The sequence below is a fragment of the Pinus tabuliformis genome, chromosome 2_1 (assembly GCF_031772625.1).
Source record: "Pinus tabuliformis cultivar Carrire ecotype Pingquan chromosome 2_1, CPIR1, whole genome shotgun sequence".
Classification (NCBI taxonomy): Eukaryota; Viridiplantae; Streptophyta; class Pinopsida; order Pinales; family Pinaceae; genus Pinus; species Pinus tabuliformis.
The window spans coordinates 749,595,897-749,621,503 of record NC_142299.1 but is presented as its reverse complement, the minus strand read 5'-3'; the positions used below and the strand labels follow the sequence as shown (position 1 = coordinate 749,621,503).

Genomic DNA, 25,607 nt, shown 5'->3' with positions numbered 1-25,607 from the left:
CAATTATACCAAATTAAGGTTTTAACTTTGTACATAAATTACCTACAAGTGAATTATGAAAAAAAAAAAGCAATAGCGAGAATAGAAAATATATGTAGGGATTTTTCTCGTGGAGCTCAAGAATGGGAAAGCCATATCAGTTTCTCATTTATTTCCTTTTAATGTTACAACTATATACATACCGAAGGATTCATAAACTCCCAATCCATTAAACCCGGATTTGAAAATAACCGTAGTTCCCTTGATTGGATCTACAAAATAACATGGGTAAAACCACCATGCCCAAAACCATATGAAAAAAACTATGCATAAAACCATGAGTGAGCTTGCCCCCGTCCTTAGGTCCACATAGCAAAATTGGTCCACATAGCAAAATTGCGTCACTGAATCTGGTGCATTGTAACAATGCTTGGGGCTAGTCGTGCAAGAATATAACACATCCAACAAGTATCGAGTTAATATAAAGCTTAATTTGTGCTAACTTTCAAAGCTATACTTGATATGAAAGCATAATAATTGAAAGGGATGTCTTGTCTAATGTTAGTAAATTAATACTTAAAAAGGGGGTTTTGTGTAAGATAGATTTAAGCAAGTATATGTGTATGAATTATAACTTTCATGTTAAAAATAAGAATTGTTTTAAAGTTAAATGAATGTAATCTTATGTGAAGAAAAATCTAAACAAACATGTGTAATAACTGAATTATTTAAATAAATAATGGAAAGAAATTACAAACAAGAGAAACTCGCCTAGTTTGTTAAATCCTCAAAAAGATAAATAAATTTTGAATTGGGGAAATTAGGAAAGTTAAAAACTTGGAAAATTAGTAGATAACAATGATTTAAGTAAAATAAATTGTGAAATTTACTAAAAGAAAAAATGGTATAAAACAACATTTAAGACTAATTTTAGGAACATGTGACCCTTGGGTGAAAAGAAATCACTAATTAAAATAAAATAATAAGAATGTACATGAAAACCAAATTTGAGATAGTACCTCTTAGTAATCAAATTGTGAAATTAAATAATATTTTTTTTCATTTAAAAACAAATATCATACTAAATACTCACCTAAAAGACTCTATAAAATGAACACATTCTTATGGATAATGTAACTTTTGAGCTCCCTAATCTTAGATTGGTTCACAATTAAGCTCTATTTGTTCTTATGAGAGTTTGCGATATTGTAATCTTGTGATCCTCAAGTTGTGATCTTGGGTACTTTTTAGATGGTGGGGTGTATAGGAACTAATTAATCTTGGGAGATTAGAGTTGTGGTCCAATTCTGATTTGAAATTAGTAAGATGAGAAACTAAATGGCTCGGGGAGGGGGAAAGGGAAGATGATTACCTTAGAATTAGTAGAATGCCCAACTAAGTGGGTCATCAACTTAGGTCAATTTCACAAAGATTTGTATTTGGGAAGACGACTACCTTAGAATTAGTAGAATGCCCAACTAAGTGGGTCATCAACTTAGGTCAATTTCACAAAGATTTATGAAATACAAGGAAAATATCATCAATGGATACTTAGTAACAATCAAGTGACTGACGAGCTATATTCAAGTGAACAATATTACTTGGCATTGACATCATCACGTCAACGATGCCATAAAATTATCCAAATTATATTTGTTTAAGTTTTTCTACATCTAGTGAGAGTAATTGTTATATTGAAGCAGGAATATTCATGTGTGAGACATGTAAATTTGAATATTGTGCTTTATTAATATTTATAAAAATATTGAACAAGTTCATGCTATTGTGGCATTGTTAAAGCTGTTGTGTTGATCTAAACCAATTTTAGGTGTGAATTTATGCTACTTTGAGACAATTTTCTTTGTTATTTAATTATTAGAATGTGCAATACATTCTAATCACAACTGTAACATTGTATTATCTCTACAGTTTTCTTTGTTTCTGTACTTTAGGAAGTGCCACAAATTTCTTTCCCTTCGAGCTCTCGCATTGTAGATAATAATATTTAGGGTTTGATCAACTTCAATTCTATGATTTCTTAGTCAATTCATAATATCTTAATACTAAAATTTTGGTTCATTATTCAACCAACTTGTGTTGGCAACACATCATCAAATGAGGCGACACTATTTCATATTACCGAACAGAATAATAGGTAAATTTGAAATTATATATATAGTGCAGTCAACCTTATTGTTATCAAACTTTAATTTACATCTCCTCTCGTCATTGCCAGAATAAAACCGAATTTGTGAGCAGCTGAATATAATGTATAACCTTAATATGAACTTCGACTTGAATTAGCAGCTTGAGTGTTGATGTAGTGACATCCCCTAAAGGAACAACTCAACTTGTTAATAGAGAAACATCCAGCACATTTTAATGATGAAAGAATTAATCCTTTCACTGATAAAATTTATGTTCATCGGCAACTAGAAGCAATGCGTTTGGCGTATCGTGCACAAGTGAATTACAGGATTGGTATTTTTTTTTCAGAGAAAAAAGCAGAATAGTTTATATTGAGAATATATAATGATCAAGAGTACATTGAAGGCTCGAAGCCTCAGCCAGAATAGCAGGACGTGTTTGAACAAAAACATATATAGTGTTCATGGAGACATAGAAGCATAAAGCCGCAGCCAAATAGGCGTAAACATATCGATCAAAACCAAAAGAGCATGCGGATGAAGGATGCGCCCCAAAAAGATCGGAAAGTGCTATTCAGAAATAGCCAGAAGAGTTGAAATAGTATCAAATATACAGATGTGCTGTTGCCATAAGAAATGTATGACAGTTAATGGAATGGCATGAGGAGCCATTTTAGAGCGGAGTGGGTAATTACAGGATTGGTATACCTCCTATAATTATGAGTTTCCATGAAACAATGAAATTACGACTCTCTAATCCAGTAAGTAGGTGGAATGAATATGGTATACAGTGCAGTATTGATTGCGAAGATAGTCATCCACGACATGGTACTCACTGTGCTCTAGTGTTTCAATATCAGGAAGGAAATTTCCTTCATTAGCATAATTAAACAAATCTCTGCACGTGGTTGAATAAAAATGATAATAGCATGAAGATATCAGTAATAGTTTAGAGGAAATCTCCTTTCTTTATATCCAGTCTCAGCCCCAATTCATAATTAATACTGTCACCACTACAACCGTAATAAGTTTCTCACTGTTAGCCTTGCGGGTCGATTCCGGGAATCGACCCGCCGCCCGTCGGGCGGGGCGGGGCGGCCCGGGGGTGGCCCTGCGCGCGGCAGCGCCACCCCCGGGCCGCCCCGCCTCGCCCGACAGGCGGCGGGTCGATTCCAGGAATCGACCCGCAAGGCTAACAGTGAGAAACTTATTACGGTTGTAGTGGTGACAGTATTAATTATGAATTGGGGCTGAGACTGGATATAAAGAAAGGAAATTTCCTTCATTAGCATAATTAAACAAATCTCTGCACGTGGTTGAATAAAAATGATAATAGCATGAAGATACGTGGTTGAATAAAAATGATAATAGCATGAAGATATCAGTAATAGTTTAGAGGAAATCTCCTTTCTTTATATCCAGTCTCAGCCCCAATTCATAATTAATACTGTCACCACTACAACCGTAATAAGTTTCTCACTGTTATCCTTGCGGGTCGATTCCGGAATCGACCTGCCGCCCGTCGGGCGGGGCGGGGCAGCCCGGGGGTGGCCCTGCGCGCGGCAGCGCCACCCCGGGCCACCCAGCCCCGCCCGACGGGCGGCAGGTCGATTCCGGGAATCGACCCGCAAGGCTAACAGTGAGAAACTTATTACGGTTGTAGTGGTGACAGTATTAATTATGAATTGGGGCTGAGACTGGATATAAAGAAAGGAGATCTCCTTTAGAATAATATGCACCAGTGAAGTCTTGACGACAAACACCTTAAGATACTATTCACCATGTTGAAATGCACCATGTTGTCTTTGTACAGGACATACGATAAGATAGACCCACTGAAACTGAGATTAGGGTTTCAAACTTATAAGCTCATTTTAAGTCTTTAATAAATTATAAAATAAATTTTGTTACCAGAAATTCAAAAAATAGCTTTACGAAATTCTCGTGAAAGATGATAATTATTTATTTAAAATACTAAAGTAAATTATGTCCGAAATAAAAGATGTTGAAGCTTCTGTAAAAATAGATGAACAAAATTCTGTTGGGCGTTGAAATTTCACAAAATTACGTTGTAAATAATTAAAAAGAAAATGGAACAACATTGAATCAATTTTTTATTTTTAATGTATACCCAAAAAAGATGATATAAAATACTTTGTATGAGTCAGCAAGGGCGCCGGACCTAACTTTCTCCGCAGGTACAAACAATAACCGGGTTTGTCCCACATCCGCAGGTACTTATTCTTGACTTTCCAATGTGTTTAAGTTTCGTTTCTACTTTGGTGTAGTTTCATTACATGTTTTTGTAGTGTAGTTTTATTTAAATCAGTTTTTCATTTTTGTATTTTGCTGAGAGATTTCTTTCCATTATGAATATTTTTTAATTTTAATTTTAATTTTATTTAAATTAGGGTATGATCTCTGTATTTAGGGGTGATTTCTTTTTCGGTTTAATTGAATACCGGATAATTTTAATTTTATGAGAATGCTATATGCTTTTGTAATTTAGTTTTATTTAAATTAGTCATTTTTGTCTCTCAATCTAATTCACTATCGATTAATTTTAATTTCATGCAAATATTATAGTTTGGTATGAATATTTTTGACACTTGTTTCACTCAAAATCAATTTTTTATTCGGTTTTTATGTTATTATTATGGTAAAGTTCAAATGTGCTTTAGTTTTAAAATTGGATACTACTGCATTTTTTTGTTATATTTAATTTTTTATTAGTAGTATTTAGTTTAATTTATTTTTTAAAATGATTTTAAAATTTAGATAATTCATATGTTATTTACTAATGTATTATGGTATATTTGTTTAATTTAAATAATATAATATATAATGAAAAATGTTTGAATTTATATAATATAAAGTGATAATATCTTTATATCTAAATTTCGGCTATAAAATAAAATTGAAATGTAAATGTTTTTTTTAAATTGATTTTGAATATATATATCGTGTTAGAGTAGGCTAAGTTAAAGTAGAGTGGGTTAGGATATGCTAATGTGGAATAGGCTACACAACGATAGAGTAGACTAATTTAATTGTTGATGGAATAGGCTAAGCTAGGCTAGGCTAGACTAGAGTATGCTAGGCTAGGCTAAAGTATGATAGGCTGGGCAAGAATAGGCATGGCTAGGCAAGAGTAGGCTAGAGCAGGTTAGACTAAAGTAGGTTAAGCTAGGCTAAGCTAGCCTAAAGTAAGATAGGCTAGGCTAGATTAGGCAGGGTAGTGATAAAGTAGGTTAGGCTACAAAAAGGTAGGCTGGGTTACGATAGAGTAGGCTAGGCTAGGCCATAGAAGGCTACACTAGGTTAGCTAAGATTAGGCTAGGCTATGCTAGACTCAAGTTGGCTAGCATACATTAGTCTAGCCTACATTGGGCTAGAGTAATGTAGGCGAGGCTAGGCTAGACTAGTGTAGGCTCACATAGAGTATTCTAGGCTAGAGTAGGTTTTTATATTTGTTTTTTAGAGACAATTATTTCATGTGGATTGAAAATTTAATTAATGATGTATAAATATGTAGAATATTGAAAAATGTAAAATATCGACCTTCTTCTTTAAATATGCAAATCAATAAAAGTCCCACTACAAAAATAAAAATAAAAAAAATAAAAACTAGAAAATATGAAGAAGAAGATCACTTCCAAAATTATTAAATTTACAAAATAATTATTTACATTTCATACATTAGAAAATTTAAAGTCAAAAAATAGGTCTTTTAAAAAAAGGGTTACGAAATAATTATTTACATTTCACACACTAGAAAATTTAAAGTCAAAAAATAGGTCTTTTAAAAAAAGGGTGTGATGCAGAATACTCACTTTTTAAAATCAGCATGAAAATCATTACCATTCTAAAACTTGATTTCATCCTTGAACATGAAAAAAAATTAAAGTTCCAAAAACCATGTTCTAAAAAAAACATGTGTATTCTGCATCACCACTTTTGAAAATCGGGTCATTTTTTTGCTATCTCTACGAAACGGGTAACAGTATCAGTTCCCGTTTCAAAGTTTACATTGTTCTCTACATCAGTCAGGAAAAGTATCAATAACAAAACATAGTCTTTCTACAGAAAGCATCTTTAAAACTCTAAAACTATCATCCAAAAGCTCTTAGTGACCCAATGATTCTCCCGATCAATTTAGTTTACATTTTTTAGAGTGTAATTCTAAAAATACTTAAAACTTAAAGGATAAGAGGTCTCATCAAGAACCAGCTTACCATGATCATAAGGTTGTAACTAGCTGACATTACCAATACTACATATCAAAACAGGGTAATGGCTTGAGATTGTATTAATCAAAAGACAAGGGGTCTCATTAAGAGCCAGCTTGTTCAGTTAAAGTTATAATTAAGTGAATGGAATTGTCAATTTTGGTCACCAAACCAAGACATTGTCCTTTAAGGGATAAAAAATGAAATTTTGAAGAAAAAAGAATTATTTCAGAAAATAAATGGAAATAAGTGTACAATATGAGCTTATCTTTAAAATTTATATTCTAACCTTGGTGGGATACTGAATCATTGTTGGTTAAAAGGTAACCCTGTCGAGGCTATGAATGCCTGCTAGCAGTAGAGGCTCTACCTATGACAACTGAGTATACCAAAAATTGATCTAAGAGGAGCCTCCCTGTTTTTATCTTTAAAACCAAGTAATGACTGATGTAGACAAAGTAACTTTCTTATGAGGAGAGAATAATCAAAAGGATGATAGTTAAGTGGATGTTGTTTAAATATTCAAAGAGCAGTATGACTTATCTTATATTTCATGTAAATTTTATTTTCTAAATCATCTTTATTTTGGAAGTTTTTAGAAATTTCAAAAAACTCTTAGAGATAACTCATTCTTCCAAGTGAATCGCCAATTGTTCTGCTATTCAAAAACTCCCCATTTTTTAATAGTAGTAGTCAATATTACATTAATAAATGGGGATCCTTTAAAAAATCCTTCCAAAAATAAGTTTAGCATTTAGGAATTTTCTTTATTAATTTTTGGAATAAAACAAGATATCAATCAAACACCTTTTCAAAAAAACTATTAAATGTCTCCCTTTCCCACATATTGCACGATCAAGCATGATTGAAAGCCTTGCTAATCCACCAAATATAGCGAAAAGCTATCAAAAGCGGACTCCGCGCTTTAACACTTTGAAACTAGTACGTTTCTTATATAAACTAAGTCCTAAGTCATTTTATTAAAACTAAGGCCCGCATGGAATATCACTATTCTTAGAAGGTGCACCTTAATGAGTTACCTTAAAAATGTGCGAGATGTGAAATTGCAATAACAACATTTCCCTTACCACATCACATTTCAGAAATTTAAAGGAACACCGTAAACTTACCATCCGTCGAGATTGCGAAATGCAATTGAAACATGGACCCACATCCAGATACGTCACAGACAGTTATTTAGGTTCGCTGCTTAATAAAAAGTGCTTTACACAAGAAAACCTGACAAAAGAGTTATGTCCTAGAAATAATAATAAGTGGCCCACATCTCACATATCGGAGAAACGATAAAGAAAGTATACAAACATAACGCGATAATATGATATGTGAGATTGCTTCGCAAATCGCAAAATCGCCATCTTCGCAATTTAAAGGCTCATCACCCAAGAATATTTCTTCCCGACTTTCGATGTGGACATTAATGAGCATTAAATCTAAGAGATAACGAACCATTAGTGGGCATTTATTAAAAATTAATGGCATTTATGTGTGAAAATCCATCCAAGGTGATATGATATCTTCTCACTTGCGTTCAAATAAAAATCCTTTCTTATCACCTTTTCAAGTTATCTGTATTATCCCAGCTTACGTTCATTCTTATCTCTGTACATCCGATAGCTATTGTTTTTCTCCATTTTTAGGGAAAATCCACAACAGAAGTCTTTGGCAGTGATGGCAAAGAAGGGCAAGGAAGTTGCGTCTTAGAAATCAGAAATGGCTCCTTTATTCACAGATACTACATGCAGTAGAGAAGGAAGGACCTCTATGTGGGAAACCATGTATTGTTTATTAGAAGAAGAGCAACCAAGACATCTGGAAACAAAGGTCACAATTGACGGTCGTACTTCCTCAGATACCACCATTTTTGAGATGGCATGATCATTTCTGCATCGCATAGTCACACACCCAAAGATAATAATTTACACAGATATGGTCAAGTAGATTATTGGTCAGGTCGATATCTTAGACAAAGAATTTAAGAATAGAAGCCAAGAGGTTATGGGATCTTTTTCACCAGACAACCTACGACTTATGTACCACCTACCAGAGCCACAAGACATCTACAACAAATAGTTCCTTGAGAAGTTTTCTAAAGAGAACGAGGACCCAATGGATGTCACCTGGACCTAGTCGAATAGTGAGGGCAAGATAAAAAGGGACAAACCGAGTATGTACTCTACTGCATCAATTTCTCCTCCCCATAGTTTTCTAGCAGCCATGATATGTAAGATGTTTGGCAAGCCCGATAGCACTAAATTTTCCCCAGATTGGTTTCCATTAATATATGCATTCGTAAAAGAAACCATAACTAATTGGGCCCAAATTTTGTTTGATAATTTAGCAAAGGCAATAATCAATTATAGGAGGAAAAGGAGTGTCTCAATGACAGTTTACACTCCATTTTTTATGCGTGCCTATGTGATGGATGCAATTTGTTTTAGTTTAAAATTTCCTATCATGGGATGAAAGTGGATTGCGAAAGATCCACTTCCAATTCATATATATCATAAGGACATGTGGGAGTCTCAATTCCTCCCGCATTTTTACAAAAATTTTCATGGGGTCATGCTGCCTATCCACAAGCAGGTTTACAAACCAAGATTCCCTTAGATTTTCTAAGGAAGCGAAGGTAGATATCCTCCCTGTGGCCAGATGGTTTGGGGATGAAATATTCACATATATCAGGGTATTTGGAAGCATCACCTCACCTCATGTCCTCCCATACTATGTTCCAGAGAAATTGATGGCTAGAGAGATGGCCTATCAAATAGCTAGTGAGGGTGGGCTAAGCAAAGGATTAAAGGAAGTGAAAAAGGTCATTTGGTCTACATTTTTGTTACAGTCTAGAGCATTTGCATTGCACGATCTGGGACATGCATTCAAAGAATCAAAGATCATGCAATCTTTGAAATTACCTAAATTCTCAGGACGTGAGTATGAACCAAATGGCACTACCAAAGACTTCACTACCATGCTAAAAGTGAAGGTATTCAGTCATGAGGAAGACACATTTGATGGCATCTTCCTACAGAAAGAAACATTCATAGAAGTGAAGCACATATCATCAATACTTTTCAACCAAGAAGATCTTGAAGCCTTTCATCAATATAGAGAAAGGAGATTGTTAAAGGTCCCATTGGACCAATCATTGATTGAACCAATAAGGGAGCCAACTCCCAGCATAAGCCTAGAAGGAAGTTCGAGACAAAATTCTAAAGATGATTCCAAAGCAGAGTCCCAAGAGAAGTCTACCAAGGAGTTAGAGAAATCAGAGAAGCAATCACAAAATGGGGGAAGCAAATGCAAGGAGTCATAAAAGTATACACCCCATTCTACAGAAAAGACAGTTGAGCAAACCTCAACTAGAAAACAATATGAAATTCATTCCACCTCCACCTAGTCAAAAAAACCCCCAGTGATTGATTTAGAGAAAGAATGGGAACATTTTAATACAAATATCCATACAGAGGAACAAACACCTAAGCCACAGACTCCGCAACACAAAACAACTCAAGAAATTACAATAGAGAAAACTGTAAGTACTCAAGTGGTAGAGCACATTCCTGCCACTCCTATCTCTGAAATTGTTTTGAGAATTGAGGAGATTCCTCATTTAGATGTGTTCTATAGCCCAACCTATAAAGATTTTATCAAAAGGCAGAGAAAAAAGAGGAAGTTGGATGCTACAGTTTCTACTACTCCTGATAATGAACCAATGGATATTGTTTGGAAAGACTCACCCATTGACCCATCTGACAACCTTACTAGATTGTCTCAGTTTGTAGGAGCCTATGCTACAACGACTATTTGTTACAGGTCTATTTGGTCACATCACTCCCAACATTCAGATCAGTACTTTTAGGGCTCATCAAACCCTAATTCAGTTGTTACATGCCCTAGAGAAGTCAACTCATTGAATTCCTCCTTCTATGAAAGTTTCATGGCCTGAAGCCTTCCTGAAATGCCTCCTTGGGACACCAGCGTAGCTTATGCCTTGAGACAGTGCTCTATAGAGCAAGCAGGTCCATTATGGCATGCACTGCAATGCACTTAGGCCCTCTTTAGCCTGCGTTGGGCGAGATTGAGCAAAATTTGCATAGGGTTCTGGGAATATTCCTTCATTCTATATGATTCTAGAAGGTTCCCATCTCTTATCTCCTCCTATGAGCTCAAAATTGGATAGGCTAAGGATCCATTAACCTCCTATCCTCTCATCCCTTGCTCAATGAAAACTAACTCCAAGTTTGAAAGGCCATTCAATACCATCATTTATGACAAAACCACCTCCATTTCCTATAAATTGAGCACTCATCATAGTGATCGAGGGGCTAGAATATGAAGTTTGTAAGGAAATTCTGTTGGTTTGAGGATTGATTTTATGTAAAGCAATGTTATGCTGCTGGAGTGTTGAGCTTTTGATGTGAGAGGGTTGAACTGAAGCTGGAGGAGTGGCACAGGATCGAACTATATTGGGTGATACTCTTACTTCTACATTAATAAAGAGCCTATTCCTTTTCTCATATGATTGTTCATATCTATGATGATTATGTGTTTCAATGTATTCGATTCCATTGTTTTATAGTTGATAGTTCATGTATGCTTTGATCGTTTCTTCTTTTTGTTTCTCTTAATATAGGTACCTTTTTAGCAGATTTAGTTCAAGTGGGAGCGACAAGAGTGATTCAAATGAGATTTAGGAAGCAAAAGGCAAAAAGTAAGTTCCTCTATCTCAACTATCTTATATAAGAAAAGGTTAAAGTACTTTCATTCTGTTGTTCTAGGTGTAGTCACTCACCTAGGGAAGATGTATTTATCTATAGATGCAAATTCCATGTAACAAATTGGTGACCATACTGGGGAACAACTATCGTTCTTGGTTGCTTACCCTCATCATATTACACCCTAGTAGACTTTTCTTAGCTTTATTGATCATGTTTCAGTCTTTTTGAAGTATTTTTAGTCAAAAATTGTGCTTGAGTGTCCATTGAATTGACTCTCTGGCACCAACGTAGTGTTTGTTCTGACAGAGTGTGTTACACAGTAATTTGTCACTATCTTCACTCCAGTCTTCCTACTGTGTCATGTGTCCAAGTTGTACATGCTCATGTTAGACAAATGCTCTCTGATGTTGCCAAATGACCCACTTTTCCAAAGGTTTCTGCATCATCGCGTCTATTTTCCAAATAAACGCGCTAATAGGCGTTCCAAAACAGTCCAGAAGCACTGCCATCGCGGAAGTACACGTGATTCGCGTGATGGTTGAATTTCAGGTGCCAGCGCAACTATCGCTTGTAGTTTCCCGCGATGACATGACTAGCTACGTTATTCAGAAGCGATGTTAGTGCAGCAGACCAGTTATGTGCCCACGATGATCCAGATTGGGCAAATTTGTTCCAACAGTCGGCCTTCCAGATGACTCCAGACCTGGTTGTTGGTCTTGTTTATGTCACCCTCCTTTCTCTGGTATGGTTGTTCCGTCATTTGTGCTACCTTCCTTGGAGATAAGTTCATCCTCCCACCTTTCATGGAGACTCCTTCTCCTATTTAAACTCTCACCATTGCTATGGGCTGCTACTTCGGAATTCTTAGTCTTTGGAGTGTTGCTGATAGTACTGTGAGTTTGCTAGATAGCTGGTGTGAGTGTGACAAGTGTGAGTTTGTTGATAGCTTGAGGAAGGTTGTGAAGTGCCTTTGATCTTGTGTAGAACTTGTGAGTGAGAGAGACTTGTGTATTGGGAGATCCATCTTCAAGAGTGAATGCTTGAGGAACCTGTTGGCTGGATCCCTCTAAGAAGGCTTGTGACGTCAAGACCTTGGTTGTAAGCTTACTCTTATTTCATAATTAATGCAATAAATGATGTTTTCCTATGTCTTGTATGTAATGTACTTGATAGCTCATGACTTCTTGACATTGTGAGTAAATAGATCATTGTTGTTCCGGTTACGTGCTTTGTTGTATTTCCTTTGCATTGTTTCAGGTTGATCACTCATTAGGAGAAGGAAGTGGAAGCTAGAGCAGCGCAATGGAACTTCATCGACCACCGGTTGAGGTAGGCCTCCAACTATGACTGTTTAAGGAAAGCTATTGTTGATCTGTCCTTGTTTGTGACTAGACCTACTATAGGGCTAGAGGGGTTGCCTCTGTCTGCAGAGGGAACACTTTCCTGCATCACACAGTGCACTACAGAGTAGTCCCCGCCATAGAGACAGTGCATTGTAGCGCACTATCTCCCTCTCTGGCCTACGCTGATTCCTCTTAGGGTAAAAAACCCACCTTTGCTTTGATTTTTCCAAAGCTGCTTCTCTTGTTGTTTGCTAAAGATCAATGATGCTTGTGGTTCTAAAATCAACTTGTATTTCTCTTCCTAGCCCTACTTTGGCCTTGAATTTTTAGTGTTTCTTAAATGATTTTTTTATCATTATCAATTCATTGTCAAAGTTAGCTTATAGTCGATTAATCTTTGCTGAAAACAAAGTGTCGTAAAGTATTCATTTCTTTTGAAAAGGAACTATTGTAAAGTCTTCATTTCATACAAAAAGATTGATTGATTGTATGTACATTAGTTTCCTTTTGTTCATCTCAACATTAAGGGAATTGAAAAGAAAAAATTGCATTATGCAATTAGAGGTTTTGTGTGCGCTTATAGGAATAGTTTAGGGAAATTGCATTAGATGTGCTCTTTGCTCTTTGATAAAACATTCTGAATGCTCTATCCCTTGTAGTTAGGATTTTCATTGTTCAAAATCAAATGAAAATAATGTTTCTCATCATAGTTGTATTCTAGGAATTTCAAATACATCACAGGTGAACCTGAAAGACAAACGCTTAATCAAGATCAACTTAAAAGTTATCTCAATTAACCTAATGGAGCATTGTCACCTAATAAATAACTTTTAGAGATTCTATGCTAGAGACGTGTTTCAATGTCGTTAAACATAGCAACTATCATTAATTATCTATGATACATTCCGAGTGTGATACCTCATTCCATGTATGTAAGTATATCGTAGCTCATCCACGTACCTTCGGGTATATAGGGTAGTGTTATAGTACGAAAAGTATAAAGGAATTCTCTCACTGTGCGGTTTCGCATTAGACATTGCTAATACGGATTGGGCCTCCATGTACTTTCAGGTATATATGGGAGGACTACATTAGGTTGCTATCCATCCATAGGTAACTGAGTCAGCTGCCTTGTACACTGTGATACATCGAACACAGCATTTGGGGAGATTGCCTGCACGTATGTTAAGTCCTTGGTTTACTGAGGCATTATATTGCAATTCACAGTTGCTTGGTAATCCTTTTGCCTAGAATATCCCTATTTTGTTTTGTTATGTTATTTTGATTAAAATAAATTAATTGAACGCGGATAACATATTCCACGTCACTCCTTAGTTGATCTTAGGTTAAAACATATGGCAACAACTCCAAAGTCCACCAATCAAAGAATTCCTTTTAATGGGAATCCTAGTCCTTTTCCTCCTTTCAGAAATATTGGTGCTCCATATATGGCTACATTATCCCTTCTGGGATTTACCATTGGCTTGCCAGTATGGTTGTTTTCAACCTCCTTGGCTCAAAATGTCATGATTTCTCCGCAATTGAGTACTCCTCCACCTGGACAAAATCAACCTCCAAGTGATCCTAAAGTTGACCCTTTACCTTCTTTATCAGTTAGAAGAAGAATAAGAAGAAGAAAATTTAGCACGGGGGCAACCAAGCAACCATTGCTTCGAATGCAACTTCTGATGACAAACCATCTGATAAGCCTCACAAACTTCGATATCCTTGCAAACTTTGTATGGGAGACCATATTCTTATAAATTGTTCTGGTATTCCTCAGATCTTAGAAGAATGGTCTTCTCATTCACATTATCCTGTGTCATCAACTTCTAGTGATCCAGGTGGATCTTCAGACACATTGGCATGGGAAAAGCTCAAAATTAAAAGTGGTGGAAAGGAAATTAACTTGACATCAAATCGAAGTGCTCATCGCCCTAATTCCAATGGTGTGAATGAGACTCCAATCTGAGTCTGAATGAAGAAGATAGAGGCAGTCAAAGTTAGGTTGACTTTTGATGATTAGGCAAGATTAATGAAGGTGCAATTTGGAGTTTTTCTGGCAGACAGAATCTGGCCAACTCCGGCCAGATTTTGGGAAAAATTGTTGCCTTGTTAAAAGGACTCCTTCGGTCCAAAACCATATTTTAAAAAACATGCGGGTTGTTTTTTTTCATAAAAAAAAATTATTTAAAAAAGGGGTTGTAGGCCACCAACCCTGCCACCCCAAAAACAAACACATAACCAAAGGAGGGGCGGACCACGAACCTCAGCCCCAAAAAAAGGAGGAGGCGGGGTTTGACCTCCTGACCTCCATCCTATTAAACTAGCTCACAACCAACACACCAAACCACTTTCTTGGTCAATTCGCCCAATAAACATTATATGAACATATTTGCTCAGTGCGCTCAATCAGAGGAGGTAGTGCACATAGTTCGAGGCAGAATTTTGCAAGAAGGCCGAATTTTAACTTTGTCAGAATTTGACAAATTTATATGGCTTCATCACTTCTCGATGCCACGAACGCAATGGTACTATCCATTTCTCCATCATAGTTCTGCATTTTTTGGCCATTTTTCACTATGGAGGTATAAGACTCCTTTTTGTAACTGATGCTTGTACTCTTCTTTCTCATGCCATTTAATGAATGAAGGCCTTCCCATTGATCGAGCAGGGCTCGAAGACGTAGTCCAAGTCAGACGAACTCTGTTATCAAGTCTTGTTGTCTTATTTCATGTTTTATGTGTTTCTTCTCTTATCTCATGTGCACATTAAGTTTTCTCTGTTAAGCTACAATTTATGCATGTAATTCTTTAACACATCTGTTATCACTGAAAAGTCTGTTGTAAAAAATTTTAGCTTAGCTTAAAGACAGCGTGTTTTCGCAGCACATGAATCCGTTAGCAGTTTAGCAGCGCCATCTGTTTTAGTGATTTCGTAGCGAAAACACTGACCTTGCATTGGCTGCGCTGCGAAATTGCGCAAATGACAGATATTTAAGGGAAACTTCTAGAAGCACTATAGAAAGCTGCACATGTAGCATTGGCAAGCTGCCCTCCAAATTGCCCAATTGCTCATATAGAACGAACCATTTCTACAGTACTTAGAAAGGTGGTACGGAAGTACAGTAGCAAACGGCCAGAAGTTATTGTAATGGCTAGGGAAAATATTTCTGGTATCACTACTAAAGAGTTAAAGTTAGAAAGATCCAGAAAAGACCACAAAGTTTTTGGGAGCCTTGATGATAGTGTGCCAAAAATTACATCTTTGCAAGGTTCCCATTGAAACATTGAATGTAGACTTGTCAGTTATATCTCCAACTAAGAAGCGTGGGAATATGGAAAATAGGTTTAAAGCAGAGAAGGAAAAGGTAATCTGGGAAGAGATTTTCGGCATCTTTGTTCAAGCATGGAATTGATCGTGGTCCAGACCAGTGTAAATCTCTATGGACATCACTGAGTACAAAGTATGAGAGTCTTCTCCGAGGAGAGACAAACATCATTAGATCTTTGTATTGGAGAGCAGATGAAAATAGCCCTTGATGGCATTATAATTGCAAGTGTGGATCCATGCTCACGTAATGTTGAACTTGGTCAAAACATTAAGATTGCTCTTGATTTTTATGTGCAGTAGCAAAGAATGCGGTATGCAGTCCATGATGGTTATGTTCTTCAGAAGGCTATGGTGTTTCTCCCATTGGCGGGGAGGTTTTAGCTGACTGGCTTATGAGGTTTTTTACGAGTAAAAAAAGGGATGAAGCGAAGAAACATCTATTCTATATACATTTTCAAGATAAAAAGCCCCTTGTCTTTGCAGCTCTTTATGACACATGGCAAGATTTTGAAGGAGGAGTATTCTTTACATTTACTCTTTTGACTACACGTTCCTCTAAGGCGTTGGCGTGGCTTCATGATTGAATACCTGTTATATTGGGGACGGAGGGCGCAATTGAGAAATGTTAAATTCATTTCAGAATCAGAGGAGATTGATATTGTTGGCAGAAGCCGAGAAGCGATGGCTATGGCCATGACTGTATTACTTGTGTGTTTTAGTTTTTTTATTCATGTCCTTAATGCAGAACAGTCTCTGCGTATCTGTCTGCCTTCATAAGATGCCGACTCTTCAGATGGCTAATTCTTCAAACATTTTATGCGCATTCTGTCTGCCTTCATAAGATGATGCCATAATTCAGAAGATGCCAAAGCCGAAAGGAATGGAGCTCGTGAAAAGCTCAGCACGGCATCTAATGTCTCATACATCGCGGCTTCTTATGTCAAATTCGTAGAATCGGGGGTGCATCGCCGGATTGACTTGACATCACACATTGTACAGTCAATCAACATTGCAAAGAATTTTTTAGCCTTGCTCTCAGGATTTCTGCATTTCTGTTCATATTTGCATTATGTGGGATCATTCTTTTGGTCATCTATTCAAACAGAGACAGCATAGAGCTGACAATTAGAATTCTTCGCACTGCTTCTGAAGCTCTTAGAAGAAACATGGGGTTGTTATTGGTTTTACCTGGGTTAACTTTATTGCTCTTTCTGTACTTGGGATCCATTATTGTTTTCCTCTACTTTGCCCGTATGAATGGTAAAGTCATGCCCAATTCAAAGATTGAAGAGTATGAATATTTATGTGGGCGAGTTAGTAGGATCGATTGTTGTGTATGGAAAGAGGACTCATGGGTATCTGCCTACTATGGAATAGCCATTTTCACAATTATATGGTCTGCAACAACAATGTTTGAGGCTCAGGTGTATGTAATCAGTGGTACAGTTGCACAGTGATACTTTCAAGTATCTGGTACCTCCTCAACTGCAACCATCAGACGTTCTGTCAGGAATGCATTTGGTCCTTCATTTGGTACGGTTTGTTTCTCAGGCCTAATCTTTGCAGTGGTGCAAATTATTTGAGCAGTTGTTGAAAAGGCACGCACTAGTGGCAAAGCCACTAGTAGATCATCAGGTCATGGGGTTTTCAATTTTATACTTGGTTTCTGTCTCAATTGCATATTGTCAGCCATAGAGTTTGTGAATAAGTTCACAATCAACTTCGCAGCAATAACAGGGGAAAACTACTGCTCTTCTGCCATGATGGCATACGAGCTTCTGAGGAGAAATCTTCTTTCTGCTGTTGTGGTTGAAACAGTCTCCACACGCTTACTGTTTGGAATTTTCTTTGTTGTTTCTCTTGTTTATGCCATGATGGTTTGGATAATACTAAAGGCTGCAACTTCACTTGGAAGGGACGCCTATTATGTGACAGCTTTTGCGTGGCTGGTGCTTTTCGTGATTCTCGGCTTCTTTGTTCGTATTCTGGACAATGTGATAGACACAGTTTATATTTGCTATGCAATAGATAAAGACAGAGGATCAAAATGAATTTGCTGTTCAGGTTGATGTTACAGGATATGCTAAGGATACCAAGAGATTGGATTTTACCTCTCAGAAACTTTAAGAAATTAAAGCACTGTGTCATGCTCATGACTGTGTCTCCCAAGAAACATTATTGTTTGAAGCTGGTCACAGGAATTTTAAATAGGACTGAAGAGAAGACAGGGGATATTTCGGATGCAATTTTGAAGTCCGATAATAATCAAAAGTCAGTAGATGGTCAGATTCATGTACTATTACCTGTTAAGATCACTCAGGAGCCAAGTCTTAGTTCTCAGCAAGTTGTCAACTCAGAGCATTTTGGCATGCCTGTACCAGTGCCACTTGGTAAACATGGTGGGTCAAAATATGTCTCAGAACACTATAATCTGGCAAAAGAGAACCTGGTTTTCTTATGAATGTTAATATTATGCCAGATATGCATGATAAGTGAAATCAACCAAGCAATGGGTTAGGTGTATTATGCATACAGATTTGAAGTCTCATGTCCACATTAATCAAAATAAACTGGGCAGTGAGGATGTATGACAATTTGAAGCCTGGCAGCTGAACAGGATTACTTACAAATGGTTATTCATTTGTTGGAATGATGAATAGTCAGAAAATGGAGGACTAGTTATCTATGGTGGAACAGTAACCTTCTGAGATAATGCAAGATGCGGTGATTCTATCCATGATTGGTAAAGCCAGATCTTTTAAGGCACCAAAACAAAGATGTCAAGCTCATTATTATGACTTGCATTAATGAGAATCACACTGAAAATGTATCTGATTCAACACAGACAATTGCAAGTTTGGTTTGAATGAAAGGAAGACTGTGTTTTCTTTGAATCACACAGCAGTTTCGTAGCGCGCTACGAAACTGCTGTAGGTGATGATTTTAAGCGAAGAGCAGCTATTGTGATACTGTGAGCGGGAGTTGAGGAAGAGAAACACCTGTCTATCAATACCACTTACAACACATCAAAAACATGGCAGCATTCCATACTTGGGGTTATTAAAAGAGCTGAGACATGTTGTTGAACTTTCGGAGAATGTTGGGAGACAGAGACCGTTAAAATAGAAGCACATCTTTTGGTCGATTAATGAGTCATCAGCGCTAACAGGTATCCAACCATCTTTTAGCTCAGCCATCTCAGCCTAACTGAAGGAGGACAGCTGTCAAGGATCCAAGAAGAATCAAGCATACGAGGAGAATGAAATTAGTGTTTTAGTTTGATTAGGATTTTGTGTAATTACAGCTCAACATGTTTGTAATTAATGAATTAGTTAAATAGCATGTAGGAGTAGTTAATAGGGCCTTCGAGCCCATTCTAGAGAGGGAGGAATAGATTCCTATAAAGGGATCAGATTAGGATGTAATAGGGGTTGGAGATTTTATAAAAAAAACAGAGTTTTTATCAGCTTGTGTAAGAAGACTTTGACAGTAATACAAGAGTTACTTTTTCTTCCCAAGATTCATTATATGTTTATGGCTCAGAACATGTGTGGTTTTGTCATTATCTTTTATGTATTTTACAGCTCACTAAATATGCAATCACTCTGAATTCACCTAGTGCTCAGACTTCCTGTGCTTATTTATGAGTTGAGTTTTTGGAGAGATGTTTTGAGTGTTAAACGTTATATGCCTTGGCTTCTATGATTAAGTGATCAATAGTTTACTTCAGAAGTGTATGACTCCATGAGCCCAATGGAAGAAGTGTTGTTTTGTATTTCCAACCAGCTTTATTTTCATAAAAGTGTGAAGAGTTAGCCATCTGTTGTTGTGATTGATTCTTATCAAAAGTCTGTGAGAGAGCCCTCTCTGACTAAGGAGGCTAATCCTTAGTCTAAAGTCTGGTTGAAAAAGTTACATAAAATCTTGCTTGGTTGCAGCCCTTAGTACTGATTTTGTGATAACATTTTGGTGCGTCTGCCGGGAGCCTGATGATTACTTATTTCCGTAGTTTGAAGATTGGATTTCTGAAGGTAGCAGGAGTTCAAAATGATTTTCAAGGCTGCAAAACTACCTTGGCGACTCCATTGTTGAAGAATTTAAGGTTTATATATTCATGGTGATTCCACTGGAGTTATGAAGGACCCAGAAGCTGTCATTCTTTGTTCAAGGTATGCATGCATAGATTTCTCAGGAATTCATGGTTTCCCAAATCATTTTCCCAAGGATGCATATTTTCTAAGGAATGGTCCCAAATACAACAGAGAAGATTTGAGTTTAACCTTGAATCATATATCAGATTTTTGTGAATTTTTAGAGCTTCTGAGAGTTAAACATGAGGATGTTTGTATAAGGTTATTCTATGATTCACTTCAAGGGAAATGCAAACAATGGATTGAAAGTTTTCCTATCAAATCCGTTAAGTCATTTCAAGACTTATGGCTTATGTTCTTGGAGGAATGGATAGATAGGTCAGAGGTGGTGGTGAACTCTCCCTCAGTTGAAGGTTTCAAACAATGGAATGATGATCATAGTAAAGAAGAAACAAATGAATCTTTTTCTTTGTCATTATCTTCATATCTAAAATCTTTTGACTGTAAGTCAGAGGATAAGATGAAATTTTTTGATGAATTTGCCAAAGACATTGAGAAAGAAATTGAAGGTTTAGAAGGACAAATTCAGGCATACAGTTTCCATGATCATGATCATTATTCTCAGAAATTTTTTATGGCAGAACATAAGGAGACAATGCTGGTTCCTTTCTCTTTCACTATTGAGGAACTGAACACGGTGGTTGAAGATCAGTTTGCATAGCTGGAAAGTTACAAGGAAAACCAAGCTGATTATGTATTCTGGGATCCTGTAGCTGATTACATGGAAGAGTTTTACTCTCCAGTATTTCAGTTTTTCAAAGAAGATCAGAGGCAAATTCAGTGGCAGCGGTCATCAGACTATCATATTAGGTCTGAACTCCGATGCGGTCAAAGGACTCAAATGTCAGATAAGACAAATGATTGGCTGCATTGGAAATTTCATATTGATTGAGCAGAAAGAAGTTGAAATGGTTAGGGTAGGTAGGTAGAGGTAAATACAAAATAAGCTCAAGGTCAACTGAGCATCTTTCAGTAGAAATAGCTTTCTTTCTCCTACAGTCATGCTAGTCAAGCAAATTTCTGTTGTCAAATAAAAGGCACTGGAACTGCAGGTTCTTAGTGCACCACAAGGGCACACTATCCCAAGTGGAGCCGCTGTTATCACTGAAAAGTCTGTTGTAAAATTTTTTAGCTTAACTTAAAGACAACGTGTTTTTGCAGCACATGAATCCGTTAGTAGTTTAGCAGCGCCATCTGTTTTAGTGATTTCGTAGCGAAAACACTGACCTTGCATTGGCTGCGCTGCGAAATTGCGCAAATGACAGATATTTAAGGGAAACTTCTAGAAGCACTATAGAAAGCTGCACATGTAGCATTGGCAAGCTGCCCTCCAAATTGCCCAATTGCTCATATAGAACGAACCATTTCTACAGTACTTAGAAAGGTGGTACGGAAGTACAGTAGCAAACGGCCAGAAGTTATTGTAATGGCTAGGGAAAATATTTCTGGTATCACTACTAAAGAGTTAAAGTTAGAAAGATCCAGAAAAGACCACAAAGTTCTTGGGAGCCTTGATGATAGTGTGCCAAAAATTACATCTTTGCAAGGTTCCCATTGAAACATTGAATGTAGACTTGTCAGTTATATCTCCAACTAAGAAGCGTGGGAATATGGAAAATAGGTTTAAAGCAGAGAAGGAAAAGGTAATCTGGGAAGAGATTTCGGCATCTTTGTTCAAGCATGGAATTGATCGTGGTCCAGACCAGTGTAAATCTCTATGGACATCACTGAGTACAAAGTATGAGAGTCTTCTCCGAGGAGAGACAAACATCATTAGATCTTTGTATTGCGGAGCGGATGAAAATAGCCCTTGATGGCATTATAATTGCAAGTGTGGATCCATGCTCACGTAATGTTGAACTTGGTCAAAACATTAAGATTGCTCTTGATTTTTATGTGCAGTAGCAAAGAATGCGGTATGCAGTCCATGATGGTTATGTTCTTCAGAAGGCTATGGTGTTTCTCCCATTGGCGGGGAGGTTTTAGCTGACTGGCTTATGAGGTTTTTACGAGTAAAAAAGGGATGAAGCAAAGAAGCATCTATTCTATATACATTTTCAAGATAGAAAGCCCCTTGTCTTTGCAGCTCTTTATGACACATGGCAAGATTTTGAAGGAGGAGTATTCTTTACATTTACTCTTTTGACTACACGTTCCTCTAAGGCGTTAGCGTGGCTTCATGATTGAATACCTGTTATATTGGGGACGGAGGGCGCAATTGAGAAATGTTAAATTCATTTCAGAATCAGAGGAGATTGATATTGTTGGCAGAAGCCGAGAAGCGATGGCTATGGCCATGACTGTATTACTTGTGTGTTTTAGTTTTTTTATTCATGTCCTTAATACAGAACAGTCTCTGCGTATCCGTCTGCCTTCATAAGATGCCGACTCTTCAGATGGCTAATTCTTCAAACATTTTATGCACATTCTGTCTGCCTTCATAAGATGATGCCATAATTCAGAAGATGCCAAAGCCGAAAGGAATGGAGCTCGTGAAAAGCTCAGCACGGCATCTAATGTCTCATACATCACGGCTTCTTATGTCAAATTCGTAGAATCGGGGGTGCATCGCCGGATTGACTTGACATCACACATTGTACAGTCAATCAACATTGCAAAGAATTTTTTAGCCTTGCTCTCAGGATTTCTGCATTTCTGTTCATATTTGCATTATGTGGGATCATTCTTTTGGTCATCTATTCAAACAGAGACAGCATAGAGCTGACAATTAGAATTCTTCGCACTGCTTCTGAAGCTCTTAGAAGAAACATGGGGTTGTTATTGGTTTTACCTGGGTTAACTTTATTGCTCTTTCTGTACTTGGGATCCATTATTGTTTTCCTCTACTTTGCCCGTATGAATGGTAAAGTCATGCCCAATTCAAAGATTGAAGAGTATGAATATTTATGTGGGCGAGTTAGTAGGATTGATTGCTGTGTATGGAAAGAGGACTCATGGGTATCTGCCTACTATGGAATAGCCATTTTCACAATTATATGGTCTGCAACAACAATGTTTGAGGCTCAGGTGTATGTAATCAGTGGTACAGTTGCACAGTGGTACTTTCAAGTATCTGGTACCTCCTCAACTGCAACCATCAGACGTTCTGTCAGGAATGCATTTGGTCCTTCATTTGGTACGGTTTGTTTCTCAGGCCTAATCTTTGCAGTGGTGCAAATGATTCGAGCAGTTGTTGAAAAGGCACGCACTAGTGGCAAAGCCACTAGTAGATCATCAGGTCATGGGGTTTTCAATTTTATACTTGGTTTCTGTCTCAATTGCATATTGTCAGCCATGGAGTTTGTGAATAAGTTCACAATCAACTTCGCAGCAATAACAGGGGAAAACTACTGCTTTTCTGCCAAGATGGCATACGAGCTTCTGAGGAGAAATCTTCTTTCTGTTGTTGTGGTTGAAACAGTCTCCACACGCTTACTGTTTGGAATTTTCTTTGTTGTTTCTCTTGTTTATGCCATGATGGTTTGGATAATACTAAAGGCTGCAACTTCACTTGGAAGGGACGCCTATTATGTGACAGCTTTTGCGTGGCTGGTGCTTTTCGTGATTCTCGGCTTCTTTGTTCGTATTCTGGACAATGTGATAGACACAGTTTATATTTGCTATGCAATAGATAAAGACAGAGGATCAAAATGAATTTGCTGTTCAGGTTGATGTTACAGGATATGCTAAGGATACCAAGAGATTGGATTTTACCTCTCAGAAACTTTAAGAAATTAAAGCACTGTGTCATGCTCATGACTGTGTCTCCCAAGAAACATTATTGTTTGAAGCTGGTCACAGGAATTTTAAATAGGACTGAAGAGAAGAAGGGGATATTTCGGATGCAATTTTGAAGTCCGATAATAATCAAAAGTCAGTAGATGGTCAGAGTCATGTACTATTACCTGTTAAGATCACTCAGGAGCCAAGTCTTAGTTCTCAGCAAGTTGTCAACTCAGAGCATTTTGGCATGCCTGTACCAGTGCCACTTGGTAAACATGGTGGGTCAAAATATGTCTCAGAACACTATAATCTGGCAAAAGAGAACCTGGTTTTCTTATGAATGTTAATATTATGCCAGATATGCATGATAAGTGAAATCAACCAAGCAATGGGTTAGGTGTATTATGAATACAGATTTGAAGTCTCATGTGCACATTAATCAAAATAAACTGGGCAGTGAGGATGTATGACAATTTGAAGCCTGGCAGCTGAACAGGATTACTTACAAATGGTTATTCATTTGTTGGAATGATGAATAGTCAGAAAATGGAGGACTAGTTATCTATGGTGGAACAGTAACCTTCTGAGATAATGCAAGATGCGGTGATTCTATCCATGATTGGTAAAGCCATATCTTTTAAGGCACCAAAACAAAGATGTCAAGCTCATTATTATGACTTGCATTAATGAGAATCACACTGAAAATGTATCTGATTCAACGCAGACAATTGTAAGTTTGGTTTGAATGAAAGGAAGACTGTGTTTTCTTTGAATCACACAGCAGTTTCGTAGCGCGCTACGAAACTGCTGTAGGTGATGATTTTAAGCGAAGAGCAGCTATTGTGATACTGTGAGCGGGAGTTGAGGAAGAGAAACACCTGTCTATCAATACCACTTACAGCACATCAGAAACATGGCAGCATTCCATACTTGGGGTTATTAAAAGAGCTGAGACATGTTGCTGAACTTTCGGAGAATGTTGGGAGACAGAGACCGTTAAAATAGAAGCACATCTTTTGGTTGATTAATGAGTCATCAGCGCTAATAGGTATCCAAAGTCAGCGTTCCTTGTATCTTTAGCTCAGCCATCTCAGCCTAACTGAAGGAGGACAGCTGTCAAGGATCCAAGAAGAATCAAGCATACGAGGAGAATGAAATTAGTGTTTTAGTTTGATTAGGATTTTGTGTAATTACAGCTCAGCATGTTTGTAATTAATGAATTAGTTAAATAGCATGTAGGAGTAGTTAATAGGGCCTTCGAGCCCATTCTAGAGAGGGAGGAATAGATTCCTATAAAGGGATCAGATTAGGATGTAATAGGGGTTGGAGATTTTATAAAAAAACAGAGTTTTTATCAGCTTGTGTAAGAAGACTTTGACAGTAATACAAGAGTTACTTTTTCTTCCCAAGATTCATTATATGTTTATGGCTCAGAACATGTGTGGTTTTGTCATTATCTTTTATGTATTTTACAGCTCACTAAATATGCAATCACTCTGAATTCACCTAGTGCTCAGACTTCCTGTGCTTATTTATGAGTTGAGTTTTTGGAGAGATGTTTTGAGTGTTAAACGTTATATGCCTTGGCTTCTATGATTAAGTGATCAATAGTTTACTGCAAAAGTGTATGACTCCATGAGCCCAATGGAAGAAGTGTTGTTTTGTATTTCCAACCAACTTTATTTTCATAAAAGTGTGAAGAGTTAGCCATCTGTTGTTGTGATTGATTCTTATCAAAAGTCTGTGAGAGAGCCCTCTCTGACTAAGGAGGCTAATCCTTAGTCTAAAGTCTGGTTGAAAGAGTTACATAAAATCTTGCTTGGTTGCAGCCCTTAGTACTGATTTTGTGATAACAACATCTATAAGCAAAAGATTTTGGATGAAGTGGTATTAGAGCAAGTCTTTTTTTAGATGTGAATTGCTTGTTTGTATGCTAACAAGAAACAGGCTCTGAAGAGGTGAA

General features: G+C 37.1%; 1 protein-coding gene and 1 pseudogene across 1 annotated transcript; both read left to right on the top strand.

The window, feature by feature from the left end:
* Nucleotides 1-16,632: 16,632 nt before the first annotated feature.
* Nucleotides 16,633-17,821, top strand: LOC149202758 (uncharacterized; annotated as a pseudogene).
* A 101-nt stretch (nucleotides 17,822-17,922) lies between these two features.
* On the top strand, nucleotides 17,923-23,575 carry LOC149202757 (uncharacterized). The gene is made up of 4 exons (XM_089401682.1): nucleotides 17,923-18,169; nucleotides 22,165-22,223; nucleotides 22,384-22,439; nucleotides 22,564-23,575. The coding sequence occupies exons 1-4, from the start codon at nucleotides 17,923-17,925 to the stop codon at nucleotides 23,573-23,575; spliced, it is 1,374 nt and encodes a 457-aa protein (XP_089257808.1).
* The last annotated feature ends 2,032 nt before the right edge of the window (nucleotides 23,576-25,607 follow it).